This window comes from Eublepharis macularius, chromosome 4 (assembly GCF_028583425.1).
Source record: "Eublepharis macularius isolate TG4126 chromosome 4, MPM_Emac_v1.0, whole genome shotgun sequence".
NCBI classification, from domain to species: domain Eukaryota; kingdom Metazoa; phylum Chordata; class Lepidosauria; order Squamata; family Eublepharidae; genus Eublepharis; species Eublepharis macularius.
Genome location: NC_072793.1, coordinates 101,840,655 through 101,860,443, shown reverse-complemented (window position 1 = coordinate 101,860,443; position 19,789 = coordinate 101,840,655). Strand labels below are relative to the sequence as shown.

At 51.0% G+C, this 19,789-nt stretch overlaps 1 protein-coding gene across 1 annotated transcript in view; it reads left to right on the top strand.

Moving 5' to 3' along the window:
- DNAH1 (dynein axonemal heavy chain 1) overlaps window positions 1-19,789 on the top strand; it is a 295,393-nt gene that overhangs the window by 21,670 nt on the left and 253,934 nt on the right. The window contains exons 2-4 of the mRNA XM_054976957.1: window positions 11,178-11,390; window positions 12,200-12,272; window positions 19,593-19,767. Coding sequence (XP_054832932.1) covers window positions 11,184-11,390; window positions 12,200-12,272; window positions 19,593-19,767 — 455 coding nt within the window. The 5' untranslated portion in view covers window positions 11,178-11,183. The remainder of the gene's footprint in view (window positions 1-11,177; window positions 11,391-12,199; window positions 12,273-19,592; window positions 19,768-19,789) is intronic.

Sequence of the window (19,789 nt, the reverse complement as noted above, 5' to 3'; positions counted from 1 at the left end):
CACGATTGTTGGGGGGACACCAGTGCCCATCACCTGTGGGACCACAAGGTCCTGCTCGAGACGCAGGAAACGGTTCAGCTCCTCAAAGAAGGGCCAGACCCTCCGCCCGTGTCCCGACCGGCTATTGCCATCCACACACATCTTGTAACCCCTTCGCAGCGACTTAGCCCTCTCCCAACACTGATCCCAGTCCCTGGAGAAACCCCTGGACGCCATCTCGTTCGCGATCCACTGGAACTGGCTCAGGTTACTGTAGCTTGCGGAGAGCCTGCTCTGAACCCCCCATATCTGGATGAAGGCTCTCGTTTCCTCGTCAGACCAGGGGGCGCCCTTTCCCTTCTTGCCTCGGGCCGTGGGCACAACCGAGAGTCCTGCTCCGCCGCTGGATGTCGGGCTGGTGGTGAGGGTGATCACGAGAGGCAGACTGCTGGCGGATTCGGGAGCGGCGGGGGGGTCCATCGCGTGAAGGGGGGTTCTCACAAACGTTGGCATGCTGTGGCGGCAAGACGAAGATCGTCAGTGGTACTCACTGTGGTCAGTTTGGGTCAGGTATTTGTGTGCGTGGGGGGGGGCTTGATGCCACCACGGTGGGCAGGGGCACAAACGCCTGTCCACTCGCCGCACGAGAGGGCTGCTTGGGAGCGTGTGGGCGTGGGACTTACACGGCACTGGACAGGCTTGGCCGCGTCACGAAGGGGCAGAATGGGGGGTGGTTTCCACGCCCACCAGGGGCAGGAGCACTTCGTCCGGTGCCGGTGGCGCGTGGACAGGACCGGTCTTCTGCGGGACGGGTACCAGACCGAACGACGTGACGCCATGGCGCCCACTTCCGGGAACAGGGGCAGTCCAGGCCAGCCCAGAACGCCGCCGAGAGAGACACTCCGCGCGTTCGGCCTCGTCCTTACCATGTTTGTGCGGTCGGTCATGCGCGCGATGGCTGCCACCGCTGCCACCGTGGCCCTGCTTGGGAGACAGTTGGGAGATGATGGCAATGGCCACCGCCGCAGCGCGCGACAAAGGAGACGACTGCGGAGGTTGGTGGCAACGCTTGCATCTGTGGAAGAGATGGCGCAGTGCTTCATTGTTGCTTTCCCACCGCGGAAGGCCTGGGTGCTTCCCCGGGCATGCCCACACTGGTGGCCGTGGTGGGAGCGCTACGAGTTCAGCGACGGACAGTGGCTGCAGCAGTTCTGGATGCGACGTGCGACGTTCGAGTACATCGTGGGGGAGCTTCGTGAATTCCTTGTCCGCGAGACGACCCATATGCGCGACCCAGTCCCACCCGAAGAGATGATCGCCATCACCATTTGGAAGCTTGCCACGGGAACCACAAACTCCGCGACCTTGCCAGCCTTTGACCGTGGGTTCTCGACCGTCTGCGGCATCTTCGACGAGGTCTGCGAGCTCATCACCGCAAAGCTAACGGAGAAGTGGATCGGCAGCGACTATCTAGAGGACATAATTTCCGGCTTCGAGGAAAGGGGTTTCCCCAATGCCTGGGGCGCTGTGGACGGAACACACATCGAGATCCGTTCTCCGCCTTTCTCCAGGGACAAGTACATAAATCGCAAGGGATACTGCTCCATGATTCTGCAGGCGGTCGTGGATAGCGAGGCACGTTTCCTGGACATTTTTGTGGGTTTCCCGGGAAGGGCGCACGACGCGCGTGTGCTGCGCAACTCGCCCCTGTTCAAGAGACTGGAGGACGGCGCCAGTCGACAAAAGCGACCGATCACTCTTGAGGGGGTCACGTTTGACCTGGTCATCATTGGGGACCCCGCTTATCCTCTTCGGCCCTGGCTAATGAAGCCGTATCCTGCGCCGTCCACGCGCGCCCAGGAGCGGTTCAACTACAGACTAAGTAAGGCACGCATGAGTGTGGAACGGTCGTTCGGAATTCTAAAAAATCGCTGGCTTTATTTGCAGTGCCCCCTACCTGTGAGTGAGCGCCTCATGACCGCGGTTATAACCACCTGCTGCATCCTGCACAACATTTGCCTCGCCCGCGGGGACATTGTTTACGGGCCGTTCCCACGCGAGCCGCTGCTGGAGCCCGCGGAGGAGAGGCCGCAGATACCGTGGTCCGAGGCAGCTCTCACTGCGCGTGCTGTCTCAATACGTGCCGCCTACTGTGTGCACTTCCAGCGCTAGGTTTCGTCCATGTTTGGCCCAGCATAATCCAATAAAGCTTTGTGCGGGCAAGCCGGTCTCCACTGTGTGTATTTCTGGGGTTGGGTGTGGGGAGCGGACGGTGGCGTGGTAGACGGCACTTTTGGTAGGCGCCATTTCGGGGGGCAGGGGGAGGGGTTGGGGTTAGATGTTGGGGTGGTTGGCGGGACTGTTTTGCGGCGCCATTTCATGCGGTGTGGGGGCCTTTTACACTCATGGATACGACCAGAAGGGCTTCCAGGCGGGGGATCATAACTTTCTTGTTACTCATCCTTCGGGCCCAAGACTGTATCCTAGGTGCGATGGGGTGTCAGGGCTGGTTTTTAGGTCGAGGTGGGTGGATAGCGAGCTGATCACCACCCGCATGATATCTCCTCAGGTTTCTTGAGACACTTGTAAAAAAAACTATGAAAAGCGGGGAGGCAACCATCATGACACACTGTGTGTGGGGGGGGGAATGGGGGGGGTTGGATGGTGGGACGGGTTGCGGGACTGTTGGTCGGCGCCATTTTGGCGGGCGGGGGAGGATCTCGCCCTCAACAGTTCAAACAGAGCTAGTTTCAGGCGGGGGATCCCATGGGCAGAGCGCTCGAAGAACAGCCTTCTGTCCATGGGGACCCTCGTTCGATCCTTGGTGAGCACCCCTTGTGTGCTTTTGGGCAAGAACGGGGGAGGGTGGGCGGTGGGGTGGGTGGAAGGACTGCTGGTCGGTGCCATTTTGTGGGGCGGGGGAGGATATTCCCATCAACTATTCTACCTGAGCAAGTTTCAGGCGGGGGATCCCATGGGCATAGTGCTAGACGAACGGCTTTGTGTCCATGGGGATCCTCGTTCGATCCTTGGCGACCCCTCCGGGCCTGTTTTCTTTTGGCTCCACTCTCGGCCCCAAGTTGGTATTCAGGGAGCCATATTTGCACATGTTAGCGCGAAAGGTGTGGACTAACCTGACTCGCCGCGCCCTGAGTGCCAGTCCTTTGTCCTTCTGATTACTCCGGCGATGGTCAATGCGGTCACCATGGAAACGCAGGGCCCATTGCACAGCGCCCATCCACCCAGGGTAGTTGACGCCCGAGTGACTCGACCCGGCCTCAGCGGTCAAGTCAAGCATGTAAATGCAGGCCCTCAAGGAGGCAAGGGCACACCTTTTGCCCCTTTTCGGCCCCTCTCTGTTTACCCCGTGTGCTAAACAGGGCGGCAATCATTAAACAGAAAGGGTTCCTCTCCACTCAGAAAAGGCTGAGGGGGGTGGGGAACCCCAAAGGGGCGCCGCCTCAGGATTTGGGTTTCAGAACGGGGTGTGCGCCATGACTGACCTTCACCAAGAGGTGGGGGGGGGGGTTCGTGAGTGCTCCCCCACCGTTGTCAGAGCCAAGTTCGAACGCCAGGCTGTTGGATCTTTAGTATGATCCGGCCCGGCCAGGGCATTACCTCACAAAATTCAACCACAAAGGAGTGCAATGGTGAGAGTCCCGTTCCCACGTGGAACAGGGTCCCTCTCCCGCCCCGCCACCAAATATCTAGCAGCAGGGCTATGTGGGATTTCGGAGGCGCCCATGGAGATGTTGCGGCATCGCCGCCCATGCCCTTGCTTGCGAGCCTACCGCCACAGTCATGGTGGGCGTCAAGTCGACCCCCCCAATCCACTCATCCAGCCCCCTACTCAAAACATTAGCGAGCGGCCGACGGCGAAAGAATGTGCATCGCGCGCCCGCTTTTGCCCGGCTGCCGCCCAAGCGTTCACGTCTGTCCGCTCCGCTGTTAAAATTTGCATGCGAGAAGCCTTCTGCCGAAGGCCCTCGGTTCAGCGGAAAAGCACGAGCGCCCTCGGGCAGCAGCGGCGGCACTCGATCCTCCCCGGGCACTCTGGAGCCCCTCCCCGCTCGCGCCTGCTGGCGGCAGCACATCAACTCCGGCCGGCATCCCCACCCCCCGTGGACGCAGGCCGATCTCGACATTTTCAATGGGCATTCAGCTCATCCGTTTCAGTACATCGTGTTGCATAGCACCCGTCCACCCTGTGAGGGCACCTCCAGGTTGACTCTTCATGGAGGCCCCCCGCTCCCCCCCCGACAAGCAGCTCCCGTGCTGGGGTGGACATGATGCATACCCGCCGTTGGCCCCTTTCTGGCCCCGCTGCCCCCCCACACTCATCTCCAGTAGCATGCGAGAGGCAGACCTGATGAAGGGCCCTGCACCGCTGTGCTCAGGTAGGCCTCAGAGCAAAAAAGAGCAAACATGTAAGCAGTGTGTTCCATCTCCCAGATAAGAGCTCTCCCCAGGCTGCCCCAGCACCTCAATTTTAAAATTAGAACAGGCCTGGGCAGCGGTGTGATCCTGCAGGGCCCTGCACCGCTGTGCCCAGGTAGGCCTCAGAGCAAAAAAGAGCAAACATGTAAGCAGTGTGTTCCATCTCCCAGATAAGAGCTCTCCCCAGGCTGCCCCACCACCTCAATTTTAAAATTAGAACAGGCCCAGGAAAGCGGTGTGATCCTGCAGGGCCGTGCACCGCTGTGCTCAGGTAGGCCTCAGAGCAAAAAAGAGCAAACATGTAGGCAGTGTGTCCCATCTCAATTTTAAAATTAGAACACGCCCGGGCAGCGGTGTGATCCTGCAGGGCCCTGCACCGCTGTGCCCAGGTAGGCCTCAGAGCAAAAAAGAGCAAACATGTAAGCAGTGTGTTCCATCTCCCAGATAAGAGCTCTCCCCAGGCTGCCCCACCACCTCAATTTTAAAATTAGAACAGGCCCAGGAAAGCGGTGTGATCCTGCAGGGCCCTGCACCGCTGTGCTCAGGTGGGCCTCAGAGCAAAAAAGAGCAAACATGGAAGCAGTGTGTTCCATCTCCCAGATAAGAGCTCTCTTCAGGCTGCCCCCACCACCCCCAGCACCTAAATTTAAAAACAGAACAGGCCCAGGCAGCGGTGTGCAAAGATAGGCCTCCGAGCAAAACAGAGCAAACATGCTTGCAGTGTGTCCCAGTGCTGGTTAAGAACAAGACCAGACTTCTGGCCCCGTTTCAACGAAAATCATATCACTGCAGCCTGGAGTTTCCGTCCTCTCTGCTTAACTCCTTTTTATATACAACCTCGCGCACACGCATAATGGGAACTTCTTTGGAATTCTCTTCTCTCACTGCGTCAGTCGAACCCTGGAACGTTATCTTTTCACATTGTCACCAGACCCGGACCCTGATTTTGCCGCTGCCTTGTTTGGGCATGCTCTTGGAGGGCCCCCCCCCCATGGGTCCCATCCATTCTGCCCCCCCCCCCCCGCAACCACGATGGATAGCAGCAGTGGAGACACATAAGTTTCCCCCCCCCCAATGGCCTCTGACCATTCTGGTGCCCCTCCCAAACCAAATTTAGATAGAAGCTGTGGAGACATATTACGGTCAGGTTGATTTGCGGACACAGAGCCGGTCGAGATTTAACAAAGATTTATTAAGGGGCCTATCCGTAACCTGACATCAGACAGGGAACACAACAGCAGACGTGGACACCAGGGGAAAAAGTCGGGATAGACACATTAGGGAGATGGAAAAGGATAGACAGATGCACACGCACACTCGTCTATCACACCGCATTCCGCTCAACTGTCCATGGAGTCAGACGTGCCCCCTCTTCCACGGCCCAGAATCTGTGCAAAGCTCGGAACACCCGAGAAAGCCCTGACTCGTTTCGGCGAGGGGGGACGCGGGCTCGATGTCCCAGGGTCTTCTGGATGTGGCTCGGGTGCATTCGGTCTTCCTCGCTGGCTCGCCTCGAGAAAGGCAGCAGGAGACATCCCACCATCCATCAGCTCGATCTCCTCCTCCTCCTCCTCCTCCCTCCCCGCGGCAGGGCCTGCTGGAGGGAAAGCCATTGGACAGCAATAAGCATTCTTTGCCCAGATGAACCATGTCACTGAGCGTTCTCGAAACCCACGCACCGACCACACTCCACATTGAGCCACCCTTTCTAGCTCAACCTGTGGCCTTGCAGTGCCCATAGATGCACCCCTAAGGATGGGGTGGCATGGTGAGAGAGAACTGCACGGGCAGGTGTGCCATCAGGCAAGGCTCCCCGCTCGCCACCCGAAAGCCCTCGACCCCACCACCCACTGCCCTGCACACGCCCCCATTCCCCAATCAAGCTCCCACAAGTCGTGATGCCCGTGGCGAAACGACTAGCAGCCACTTACTCCAGAACTGATCCCGGCGTGCCTGGATCCTCTCATGGGCCAACCCCACAGCCTCGATGCATTGCTCAGTGTCAGAGGCTGGAATAAAAGCGGTTTCAAGCGTTAGATAAGTTATTGATTCAGACACCCGCCGACAAAGATCAATTCCCACCGCAGGAAAGTTCCGCTCTGCGGAGATGGGGGTGTCTTTAACAGTCCACACTTCGTGGACTTCCCATGCAAGGAGTCTCCGTGGACCGCGAAGGGGCCATGAAGCCTCATGGTGGCGCGGAGCTTTGAAAGCGAAGTATTGCGTGGCTCACCGCCACCCCGAACCCTGACCTTGCCGGGTGGGAAAATAAATGGCATGCCCAAGGATTGGCTGGCAGGTTAATTGTCATCCGTCTATACCCTTGTGTCTTTCCCCAAGGGGACCCAAACAAGCTCAAGTCATGCTCCTTCTCTTCAACCCTGTCCTCCAAACCAACCTGTGCGTCGGGTTCGGCGGGGAGGGTGTGCTTGCAACCCCCCCCCACACACACACAACCATGCACGGCCTAGTGCGCCCAGGTATCACGGTGCAACGAGCATTTGCCATTAGCCGAGGAAGCTTTTGCGGGAACCGGCAGAGAGGGCCGCCCCCCCCATATGCGCGTTCCAGCCAACAGCCATCGAGGCACAATCGCCGGGGGCCGCAAGGCGGCATCCCGAGGCAGGTGTTGCGAGCGCACTTACTTCGCGGTCTCTCGCCCAGGAACTCCTTTTCCAACATGTCGACCTCGATCTCCTCCACCACAGCGGTCATGTTCTTGCGGACCATGTGAGCGAGATCAACACGGTCAGGGAAGAACGACTCCAGGCGGAACGGCACCATGGTATCCTCTGCCGCGTCCCGCTCGTGCTCCGTCAGCCCCTTTTCCTCCATGGCCGTGGCTGCCTGCTCTGCCCACTCCTCCCACCAGTTGCTCGGCACCCACTCCGCCATGCTTTGCAGCGATGCCACAGGCCCGTGCGGTCGACAAGGGAAGCCTCGCGCATTGTGCACGGGCAAACCAACTTAACAGCCAGTCGCGTGGCGCCACGCGGAGGCTGAAAGCTGGTTGGTCGCAGCTTCTGAGACAGCGGAGATCGGAGACATCGATCAGGTCAAGGCGAACCGCCGAGAGCCGAGGATGCCTCCCCAAATATCCCGGGCCCATTACTGCAAAAGTAGATGCAACTGTGACGGGAGACCAGCCGGAAGCACCAGGGGCAGCACGCCCCAGGATTTCGGGCAACAATTGTGTTTTCACACCCAGGTTTTAGGCCTCCCCGTGTACAAGCCATGACCAACAAAAACTGGAAAGCCAAAAATAAAAACCGACAGAGGCACGGGGGCATGAGGGCATGGTTGCGCAGACACGTGATGAACATGAACAGATGGATGTTGTGGGTTTTCCGGGCTGTATTGCCATGGTGTTTGCATTGCAGTGCCTGACGGTTCGCCAGCAGCTGTGGCGGGTGCAGTACCAAAGGACAGAGATGTCTCAGTGTCACAGTGACACCGTGACCTGGCGGCCAGAACGCCGCTAAGACGGCGAGGGACAGCAACCCCCCCTACTTTGCAGACCTCAGTAGGGCCGCAGCTGGGCGAGATCCCGGAGTGGGGGGGACCCCCGGGGGGGCCGCCTCTGACACGAACCAAAACATTCAGCCAATCGTTGCAGGCCCGCGGACTAGGGCATTGCGCCCTGTGAGGCTGCGGCCTGCGTCACCTGGTTGCTCGCAAGGTGCAGGCAATAGCGCCATCTAGCAGTCAGCGAGATGTCCACAAGCCCTGGAATGGATAAAGAGCCGCTCAGTGCTGGGAACTCGCTGGTCGTGAAGAGGGGCACGTGCAGACGCAGACACACAATCACAGGTTCGGTGGGGGCAGGCACGCGCTGAACTCCTGAAACGGGCACGGGCGGGCCGAAACAGACAGGAGCGCTGACACTCGCGCAACCACGTGTAATTCTTAACGTGTGTTTCGGCTCTCAGTCACAAAGACTTATGTCCCTTTGTTGCCACTTAGGCTGCATTTATCCATATTCATCCAAAGTAGATTTCCACACAGACTCATTGAGCTAGACAGAATGAACCCTTTCCCTCAGCACTCTGACTAAGCCTGCAGTTCACTCTGCTCCCTAGAGTACAGCTGCCATCCAATTACATCACGCTTCACTCACCCATCCAGCTCCCCTTCTTCTTACTTTAGAGCAGCGCCGGATCCAGGCGCGCGGACACCCGGGGCAAACCTTGCCTGGGCGCTCCGGGCGCTGCGTGATGACGTCACTTTTGTGACGTCGTCATGCAGGGTGGGACCCATGCGTGGCAAGCCGGCTGCCCCAGCGCCCAGTGAGCCATGGAACTGGCAGCGGCGCGGGTGTGCGCTGGGGCGGCTGGCTGGCTTGCCGCACAGGACCTCCCAGCCCTGTGCTCAGCCACCCCGCGTAGCAAGCCAGCTGCCCCAACACACGCTCTCACTGGCAACAGCTCTGTGGCTCACCAGGTGCTGGGGTGGTCAGCTTGCCGCACGGCCAGCTGAGCGCAGGGCTAGGAGGCCCTCTGCGCAGTTAGCGTGCCCCGCTGCCCTGTGCCACCCGTGCTGCAAGCCGGCCACCCCAGCGCATGGTGAGCCGCGGAGCTGGCGGTGGCGAGGGCGTGCTCTGGGGCAGCTGGCTTGTCGCACTGGTGGCTGAGCGCAGGGCTGGGAGGTCCTGCGCGGCAAACCAGCCAGCCGCCCCATCGGCGGGGCTGGCGAGGGTCTCCCAACCCTGCGCTCAGCCTCCCGGGCAGCTGGCAGCCATGCCCGGCGCCCCCTCTTTGGCGGTGCCGGGGGCAGGCTACCCCCCTGCCCCCCCTCGATCCGGCCCTGCTTTAGAGACCTGCATTTCAAACCACAGTAACAAATATTTAAAACACCCACATTAACCAGAAGAACTAAAACACAACTATTTATATGGCAAAACATTGCAGTGGCTTTTATGGTTCGCATGATGATAACCAGTTCTTATCTGAAAAATTATTAGTTTTGGTTTAAGTTGCAGTGGTATGTATTTTTGAATCTTATTCCATTTTAGTATTATACCTGCTACTTCAGGTATAATATTTATCCTACCTACCTTTATATTGACTACTGTATTCCTTTCCTCTGCTTTATATATATGCTTCCACTGATATATCCAGTCAGAAATGGCAGATGGCTATTCTGTCATACAAACAGAGGGCCAAACTAGAAAACATGCTGGAAAAGCCATCATTAGATCTTTCCACTTTTTAAAAGGCAAATAGATATTGTGTGAAGACTTGATTCAGACTGGGACTGAAGCATGCCCCATACAGTTTCATCATTCAGAATTGTCCCTCTCCTCCCACTCTTTTGTTAAGTCAGGAAAGGAAAGTATCCTTTGGATGTGTTGGTTTTTGTTTTAGCTAGTGAAACCATACAGGGTGGAAGAGGTGAACTCCTTCTTCCAGTCCATGTTGGGGTCCTGCACACCTACTAACCGAATTTTTAAAAGCTGGGAAAATCCAACCATGAATTTCCCAACGTCTCATTGGACCAATGACTCAGATCTAGAGGGCTCACAGGAAGAGCCTGAGGACCAGCAGGGTCAGGATGGGCCTGATGCTGCAGAGGCACTGGCTGACCAGAACACCAGCAGCACCAGAGACCATTCTGCCAGCCTGCGAGCAAGGTACCAGCTGACCATGCCCCAACAACACCAGAGATACCTTATCAGAGCCTGCAAGCGAGTCTTTGCCACCTGCCTCAAAGATCACCACGGGGCCCCTGCTAGGCAGGAAGCAAACCAGGGCCCAAAAGCCCCTCCAGATTGCCTCCCATGCCACAAGAATGATGGTAGTGAAGGGCCCAAGGACAGGTGGCACAAAGGAGGCAAAGTGCAAGGCTGGCAGTGTGCAGTGTCCTGCAAACTCAGAACAGAACACTGAGTGGGATACTTCCTTGTAGGATCATGGCCAGAGCAAAACATAGCTTCCTGAGCCCCAACACTTGCCAGCAAATGCAGCTGACCTAGATCTCTCCCCAGCCTATGGAGGCTGAGGCTTGAGAGAGCTGCATTACTGTATCAACAGTCCACTATGAGCAAGCCTGTGTTCCAGTTTAACGTGGCCAGTCATATCCATATTTTGTGTAATTGCAGTTTACCAGTACCTGAGGTTTCAGTATCTTGTTTCAGAAATCATTTTCAGGAGTTGGAATCATGTTCTGAAGAGAATCTTTTTTAAAACATACACATAGAAACGTAAGTGCACTGCCGGATCAGACCATTGGTCCTTGTAGTCCAGCATCCTGTTTCACACAGAGGCCAACCCAGTGCTCTAGAGTGCCAACAAACAGGGCATAGAAGCCAAGTCCTTTCCCTGATGTTGTCTCCTAGAACTGCTACTCAGAAGTTTACTGCCTTTAAATATGGAAGTTCCCTTTAGTCACCATGGCTAATACTCACTGATGGCTCTATCCTCCATGAATCTGCCTAATCACTTTTAAAGCCATCTGTGCTTGTAGCCATTTACACTTGCTGAATAACTGCAAGTAGTAGCCTTAGCCATCTGGAATTTCTCAAGGCAGAGATATTTGATGTCAGAGCAGTGATTTTTCAGCAGGTTTGTACCCCCAACATTTCTCATTGCACAGAGTAAGCTTAAACATGTCTTCTAGGTATGCATTTTAATCCCTTAACTTGACTAACAAACTGTCCTAAAACAGGAGGTTCTGGCAATACAGAAATACTAATGGTAGTTCATTTTCTTCATTTGATATGAAGGAGTGTCTCACAGTGCCTTTCTCCTGTCTGTGATACACAGAGCAGAATGGATAAAGCCAAGAAGGAATTGAAAAACACATTGGGGAGGAGTCCCTATCCTCCTTATCCCAGCAGCCAGATTTCAGACTCTCCAGGACCTAGCTCAACTCCGACAGACAGTCTCCAAAGAACAGTATCTAAAAAATACCCAGTAATTAAAGAACGAGGATTTTACTCTGATGTCCTTACGCCTGGAGCCTCAGATCTCTTGGGGGTAAGTATATAGAGACTCATTTTTCTGCCTTCCATTAGGCTACAAACAAGCCCCATGTAAACAGGCATTAGAAATGGAGAAACATACTTGGAAAAACTCTCTTACTTTGCTTTTTGCCTAATCCATCTGCCTGCTACCAAAGTCTGTTCTTCATATCCTAGGCAAGAAGTAAATGTTATTTTGTTGGATACTGCATCCTATGAACTCAGTGCCTTAAATACAATTTGGAGCTTTGAGGGCAAAAATCTGAATGATGTTCATGAAGTAGCAGTTCCTATTCTGTAACATCTTATATGATTTGATAAGTGCCTTCACTTGGCGCAAGCAATGGCACTCTATATGTTTTAATGTTCAGTTCATTAGTTTGTGTGGAATATGAGACTTTAAGGGGTTATTAAAATAGGTTCCTGAATGGAGAGAGTTCAGGCTCATGGGAAAATGGGTGGATACCAGTTTATATTATCCAAAAAAGAAAAGAAATGGGAAACCATTTCATCCCATAATCCTCTATAATTCTAAAGCTTTAAGACATTTTTCTTTTCTATGGGGGCTGGAAATTTTGTTTTGATTTTTGGAATTTGAGAGATTCTTTAGAGAATTGCACAAACTACATGTTACTTTACATTTCATACCTCATTCTGTACAAATGGGTTACTGGGAAACAAGTGTCTTGATCGCCTGTTTATAGCTTAATTGTTTATAGCATAAGTAAACATTGTGTTTCTTCTCCTTGTATGATAAATTTTACTTTGCACATATAGTTCTTTATGTGCTTTTGAGGTTTTTCATTCTTGTTGTTCAAACTGCAGGATGTGTGTGCTGGCCCTAATGTGTACAAGGACTTGTTGAAACAGTCAGAGCTAGAAGAGCACACACCAAAAGGTACGTACATAGAGAAAGATACTCTCATCACATTTCTCACTAAGCAATAGAAAGAAAGTTGAGAACTGTGGTCCTGGAACCAAAAAAATGAAAATACTGAAGAGCATGATTGATCCTTGACAGCATCAAAAGCACCAGAGCAGTCAAGTAGAATAAGGGCAGAATAAACAGCCTTGGGTTTAGAGACAAGGAGACTGTAGCAAACCTAAGTAAGCATAGTCTCAGTAAAGTGCTTGAGAGCCATACTGAAGCGATCACAACTGGAGAGAGAGAAAAGAAAATTGAGATGGTAAGAGAGTTGGCTTGTTCGGGGAGCTTGAAAATGAATGGGAAGTGAGGCATTGCTTTTGTTCTTGAGGGCTTGAGAGATAATATCAATTCAATACTTAAAAGAATTATGAGCCTGAAACACCTTGCTTTGTATTATGTGTGTTTTGCATAAATGGTGTGCGATCAAAAGAGTTTTGTGTAGTATTTATTTATTTAGTATGATTCTATGCTGCCTCTTCAGAGTCCTGCTTAAGGCAGCTTACAGTTAAAAACCACAGTATTAAAAAGCCATTAAAAATGAGCGATTAGACATAAACAGAATGAAAGCTAACCATTAAGAAGCTGACAAGATAATATCCCTAATTAAAAGCCTGAGTAAAAAGATGTGTTTTAGCCTAGTGTCTAAAAGAAAGTAAAAGTAGGTGCCAGGCAAGCATCAAGGGGGATAGTGTTCCAAAGACAAGGTGCTACCACAGAAAATGCCATGTCTCTATTTGCCATCCACTTCACTTCTGAAGGCAGGGGCATAGAGAGCACAGGTTGAGAGGCAGATCTTAACTGGCAGGCTGGAGCATATGGAAGGAGATGTTCCTACAGGTACACCAAGCTGTTCAGGAGCTTAAAGGTAAGAACTAACACTTTGAATTGTGCCTGGAAACAGATGGGTAACCTGTGCAGCTCTTTCAGCCCACGGATGATACAGTCCCTGTAACCAGTGGATATACAGTCCCTGGTAGCCTGGCTACTGCATTTTGGACAAATTGAAGTTTCTGAAATGTTTTCAAAGACAGCCCCAAGTAGAGCACATTACAGTAATCTAACTTGGATGTGATTGGAGTATGGATCACTGTGGCCAGATCACACTTTTTGAGGGACAGCTGTAGCTGGTGGCAATGGTAAACTAATATACATTGTGACTAAGACCCCACGTTTAGACGCTTTGTAAAAGCTCCAGGTCCAGGACCATTGACTAAGGCTGACTTCAGAGCAGTGGTCTTTTCAGATCTATGGTACACCTTCAACCAGGGACTATTTTTGTTAAAAAAACTTACATATTATTTTTACTTTTACTATGTACACTGAGACTTCACCACATCCTCCATTTTTCTCCTTCCCCTCTTTTTTATCCATCTCTCTCTAAATAATGGCACAATCTCAGCTAGTTGTACCCCTTTTTTGTTACAATTGATTTTGTGAAGGTCAGCGCTAAACAATTTGAACACAAGGCTGAATGCAAAGCTGAAATGGAGTTAGCCATGGTTTAGTTAAGAACCATTTCTGAATAGAGATCTTTACACTGGGTCAAGAGCAGACTGGGAATTTAGGACAGGATTCAGGATTTGCATGTAGATGAAAGGAATTACACAGGCTTGTATGACTAGCACCAGTTTTAGGCTCATAGTATAGCTTAAAATAGTGAGTTTTAGGCTCACTATAGTTAGCATAGTTGGTGAAATAATCCAGTTCCACAGATGCAGAGGTGCTTTTATTGTCGTTTACTACAGAATTTGCAGAAAGTACTAACTAGTTACAGGCCTGTCTGCAGCAGAAAAACCTTCAGGATAGGTCAGCTAACTTACAGGCAGGGAAGCAGCCCAAGAGGCAGTGGAAGAAAAAGAGAAGCAGTCAGCACACCCTGAACAGCAAAGAGAATATGCTGTAGCTCCTCCTAGAACAGGGATCCCCAACCTTTTTGAGCCTCAGGGCACTTTTGGAATTGTGAAATGGTGGTGGGTGCAACTACAGAATGGCTGCCACAAGTAGGGTTACCAGGTTAGGACGGGGAAATTCCTGGAGACTTTTTTTTGAGAGGGAGCCTGGGTAGGGGGGAACTCAGCAGGGCATAATGCTGTAGCGCACACATTCCAAAGTACCCGTGTTCTCTGTTGCCCGGAGACCATTTGTAACTCTGGGAGAACCTTAGCCACCACCCGGAGGTTCCAGACCTCCAGCTTCAAGAGACCGAGCCAACCACAGAATGTCAGGGAGTGAGGTGATGTATAACTCTCTAATGGTAACTCTTCAATATTTTAGGCAGAAACTCGGCTTAATGGGAGGTTAACATAATGGTTAAAAAATATTTTCTTGCTTACACACAACTTGCTTAGAGTAACACAGTGAAGATCCTTGTGCTATGGTGGAATCTGCTGCCAAAGCAATTTTTTTTTACTCTGCGCAGACAATCCGAAGCCCTGCTGAGCAAAAGCCCCACCTGGTCACTTTCTAAAAACACTTGGCAGGCTCCAGGAAAGGTGTCAGCAGGCACCATGATTACCATAGCGGCCACACTGAGCAGGGCCAGCGCACCCATTGAGGCCGTGCCAACAGCTGCCTCCAGCACTAAGGTGCCAGATGGGGTGCCAGGGGTGGGGGCGCACATCATAGAGCTCAATTGCCCTGTGCTGCTGCACCTGGCCAGGAGCTCTGTGCTGCTGCTGCTGCCACTGCCACCGGCACACAGCTGTGGGCCAAGCGTGGCAGGCGGCTGGGGCGGCGCGTGGAGCAACTGAGCTGGAGGGAGGATGGACGCGCGCCACCCTGGCAGCCTGCCGTGCCTGGCCCGCAGCTGCACCTGGCCAGGAGCGCGTGCTGGTGGTGGCAGCGTGGGGCAGCTAAGCAAGCAGCCTCCCAGCCCTCCCGCTCAGTTGCTCTGTGCTGTTGCCGCTGCTGCCAGCACACAGCTGCAGGCCAGGCGCAGCAGGTGGCCAGGGCATGCGTGCACCAACACCTCTGAAGCTGCCTCAGATGCCAGAAACGCTGGCGCCGGCCCTGACACTGAACTTAATGCACTCCATATTGGTATTCACATTAAACGAACTACTCATTTACTGTCACCTGTCCAAAATAACTGTAGGAGTGTGTCTGGCAAACGGTGGGAACGTGGGGGGTGGGGACATGGGAAGTGCATGACATTATGTATACCATGACATCCATTCTGGGAAAGCCCAGGTTTTCCCCAGGAGTGATGTCATGCTGCATGCTATGCTGGCATTAAAAAAAAAATATCCTGCTGCTGCTCTGAGCTGCAGCGAGCAACACTCCTGATTTTTTTCTCCCCTCCCCACTTGATGCTTCATATCTTGATTCCTGCCTCTGTGCTAAGTTTGCCAACTCTAGGTTTAAACATTCCTGGAGATTTGAGGGCGGAGCCTGTGGAGGGTGGGGTTTGGGGAGGGGAGGAATCTTGAGGAGGTATAATGCCATAGAATCCATCTCCAAAGGAGTCATTTTCTCAAGGGCAATAGATCTGTGTAGTCTGGAGATCAGCTGTAATCCTGGGAGATCTCCAGGCCTACCTTGGCAACCCTATTTTGTTCCAGTATATGAGGACGAAGCATTTGCCTCTGTCTGACTAGTAGCAAGTGCTGTCTACTGCCACAGCGGTTGTGGGGGTGTGGTATTGCCTCTTCAGTCCTGCCTGTCTATATGCCAATGTATATAAAGAAAACATTTGCCTCTGTGAATAAGAGTAGGATTGCCAACAGTCCTGGAGAAAAATGTCTGGTTCCTTTATTGGGAAGTGGCTTACCTCTATGTAAATAGAGGGGCAGGATGTCTTTCTACAGGTAGAGTTTCCATGTGTCTGGTTTTCACCCAGACAGTCTGATGTTTTGTTGGACTGTTTGGCAAAAATAGACTCAAAAGACCAGACACCTGGAGGGGAGAGAGGAGAAGAGGCGGAAAGGAAAGGTGAGGAAGAGGAGGGAGTGGTGTGGCACACAGGAAGCCAGCCTGCTCATAAGCTGGGCCCACAGCACCCCTGCCTCTTTGCTCCTCGTTGAGGGGTGCCGCCTGGAGGTCTGGGTTGGCCAGGAATGGAAGGGAGCAGTGTGGCAAGCATGAAGCTGACCCACTTGCTGTCACAGAACAGAGATACTCAGAAGCTGGGGCCTGCATGGCCTGGTGTGATGATATCACTTCCAAAAGTGACATCATTGTGTTGGGAGCACATGCACATGACTGCAGTAGATTCTGGGATCCTCCTGTGTCCAGTATTTTTTGTGAAACATTCTGACAATCCTATATACAGACCTGTTGGCAGTCCTTGTTGGAAATCACAACTGCAAAGAGAAAATAATTGCAAGCAAATGGGAGTTAATGCACTGACAGTCTAACAGATCAAACCCTCCCTCCACCGCAACCAAGCATGCCAGATAGCAATGAGACTGGTGGACACAACTCTTTGGAAAGATTGAGCTATCACCATACTAGTCTTTGATAATATCTCTTTGTAACTGTTGACTACTGAACATTGCGGTCATGTACATATCTGCTAAGTCACCTGACTCTGCTTCCTCTGATTGTCTTGAATGTTGAACCAGGTGCCAGAATATTGGTCCAATTCAAATGATTTGAATATTATTGATATTTTCCAATTTCTATTATGTATAATAACTATATTGAACAATGTGGTGTATGTTTGGCTGTTGATTAATATCTGCTTGCTTGTCTGTTAATGGCTATCATTGTGAGGCCTCATTTATGGCATTAGCTCCCTGTATCCATTTGCCCTGTGCCTACTGATTTGAATTTAAACCATCGGGTGAACTCAGTTTTTCTCCTCAGGCTTTTAGTAATGGATGATTATTTTTGTTGCTTCTGATGCCCTCATTTTCTGCTGCTGCCCTCATTTTCTGCTTTCTGCTTGCTTTTTGGTTTACATTAAGTGTTGAAACTGTTACATATATGGACTAGTATATCAACATGTGAGATTGTTGCTCTACTAACCCATATATGTAACTTGTCACTAAAATCGGCTACTGTTGGAGAGTAGCAAATGTTACACATTTTTAAAAAGGGTTCCAGAGGGAGATCAGGAAATTACAGTCTCTGACAAATTAGTAGAATAATTAGCCACATAGAAGAACAAAGCCTGCTTAGGGAAAATCAGCATGGCTTCTGAATAGGGAAATCCTTCCTCACCAATCTTTTGGAGTTCTTTGAGAAAATGAACAAGTGACCCAGTATTATTTACTTGGGCTTTCAAAAGGCTTTGGACAAGGTTCCTCACCAGATTTCTGAATATGCTCATGAGATAAGAGGGTGGGTTCTTTTATGGATTAAAATTGGTTAAATGACAGCAAGCAAAGAGTAGGAATAAATGGACAGTTATTGCAATGGAAGAAGCTAGTGGTGTCCTACAAAAATCGGTATTCGAGCCAGTGCTATTTAATTTGTTCATAAATGATCTGTAACTAGGGTTGGGCAGGGTAATGGCTCGGTTTACAGATGACATAAAACTATTCAAAATATTGAAGACCAAGGCCGTTTCCAGACGGCTTATCTGCACCCGGGACGTCGCGCCACATTTCGGATCGTGCCGGGGAAAACGCGAAATATCGCGTTTTCTCACGCGAGTTTTGCACGACGTCGCGCAAAACTCGCGCGAGAAAACGCGATATTTCACGTTTTCCCTGGCACGATCCGAAACGTGGCGCGACATCCCAGGTGCAGGTAAGCCATCTGGAAACGGCCCAAGTGTGACTGTGAAGAGTTCCAGGAGGATCTCCACAAATGGAATGAGTGGGCAGGAATATGCAAATGAATTTCACTGTAGGCAAGTGTAAGGTGATACACATTGCATCTAAAAATCCCAACATCTAGTATATGCCAAAAGGGTCTAAACTTGCTGAGACTGAGAGGAGCAGAGACCCTGGGGTCATAGTAGGCAGCTCAATGAAAATGTCGACTCAGTGTGCTGCAGCAGTGAAAAACATTAACTCAGTGCTGGGGATTATTAGGAAAGGGAATGAAAATAAAATGGCCAATATTGTAATGCCACTGTATATATTTATAGTGCAGCCTCACTTGGAATACTGTGTATAGTTCTAGTCACAGTGTCTCAAAAAGGACATTGTAGAGCTGGAAAAAGTCAGAAGAGTTTGGTGATTAGGAGTTTTGGTGCACCTTTCCAATGAGGAAAGGCTGAAGAGTCTGGGACTTTTCAGTTATTAAAAGAGATGGGGCGGCGGGGATGGGGTGTATTATGCATGGGGTAGAGAGAGTACAGACAAAGAGTACTTTTTCTTCATTTTCCAAAATGCTAGAGGGCATCAAATGAAACTGCTGGGCTGTAGATTCGGGACAGACAAAAGAAAACACTTCTTGACACAAGTGATAAAGATGTGGAATTCACTGCTAGAGGAAGTGGTGATGGCCAGGTATAGACAGCTTTAAAAGGGGATTGAACATATTCATGGATGATAGTTCTATCAGTGGCTACTAGCCATAGTGACTAAAGGGAACCTCCACATTTAGATGCAGTAAACCTCTGAATACCACTTCCAGGAGGCCGCAGGTACTATCCCCTGTTGTTGGCCTTCCATAGCAACTGGTTGTCCTCTGTGAGAGATAAGATACTGGTCTAAATCGACAACTGGTCTAATCCAGCAGGGCTCTTACTATAGTTTTATGAAATATTAGTGCTATTGATTTTCATTTTTGACTATGTTTGTCCTTGCTGTGAGACAGAAGTATTTTAAATAAACAAGTAAATAATGGAAGGTGTAGATGAGTTCTGGGTTGGCCTTCCTGCAATCACTATAAACGTAACTCTTCCTAAGTTAAAAGAGTGCAGTGAGGCTGAAATTTTAGTTCACAAAATTTTTTCTTCAAATATCAGAATTTGGGAAACACATTAGCTAGAACCCACCCAGCATGGAGAATCCACATTTGCTTACGCCTACCAATGCTTCTTGCTAGTGTTAAAGAAATATTGAATAGCAGTAGCATGCCTCAGTACTTGAGTTACAGGAGAAATGTCTAACTTTTGTGACAGCCCCTTAGCTGCTGTTTCTAGAAAACTTCAGCTGGAGCCAAATGGATGGGATTTATTGGCTGTGGCTTGTTGATTTTATTAACTTTACCCTCCTTTTTAAAATGCTGACATGGTGTCTAGGAGGTAATATAATTTGTCAGCAGAAATTTAGCATTATGCATATCAAAAGGTTTTGCTGCTCTGAGGTTCCAGGGGAGGATAGATTATAAAACAAACAATTATAGATAAGATAAACAATTATTCTGATTTTTCTTAATTTTATTTCTTGTTAGTCACAACATTTGCTACGCCAGAGAATATTGGGCTTATCTTGGACAGTCAACAGATTGGACCAACTACAGAAATTATCAAAGAGTCTGACTTTCCTCTGCAAGCATATAAACCCAAAGTACAAATTCCCTTTGAAGTGCTTCCAGGCCAATGCCCTCGGAAGATAGAGATTGAGAGGTAATTTGGGGAAAGGGGACAC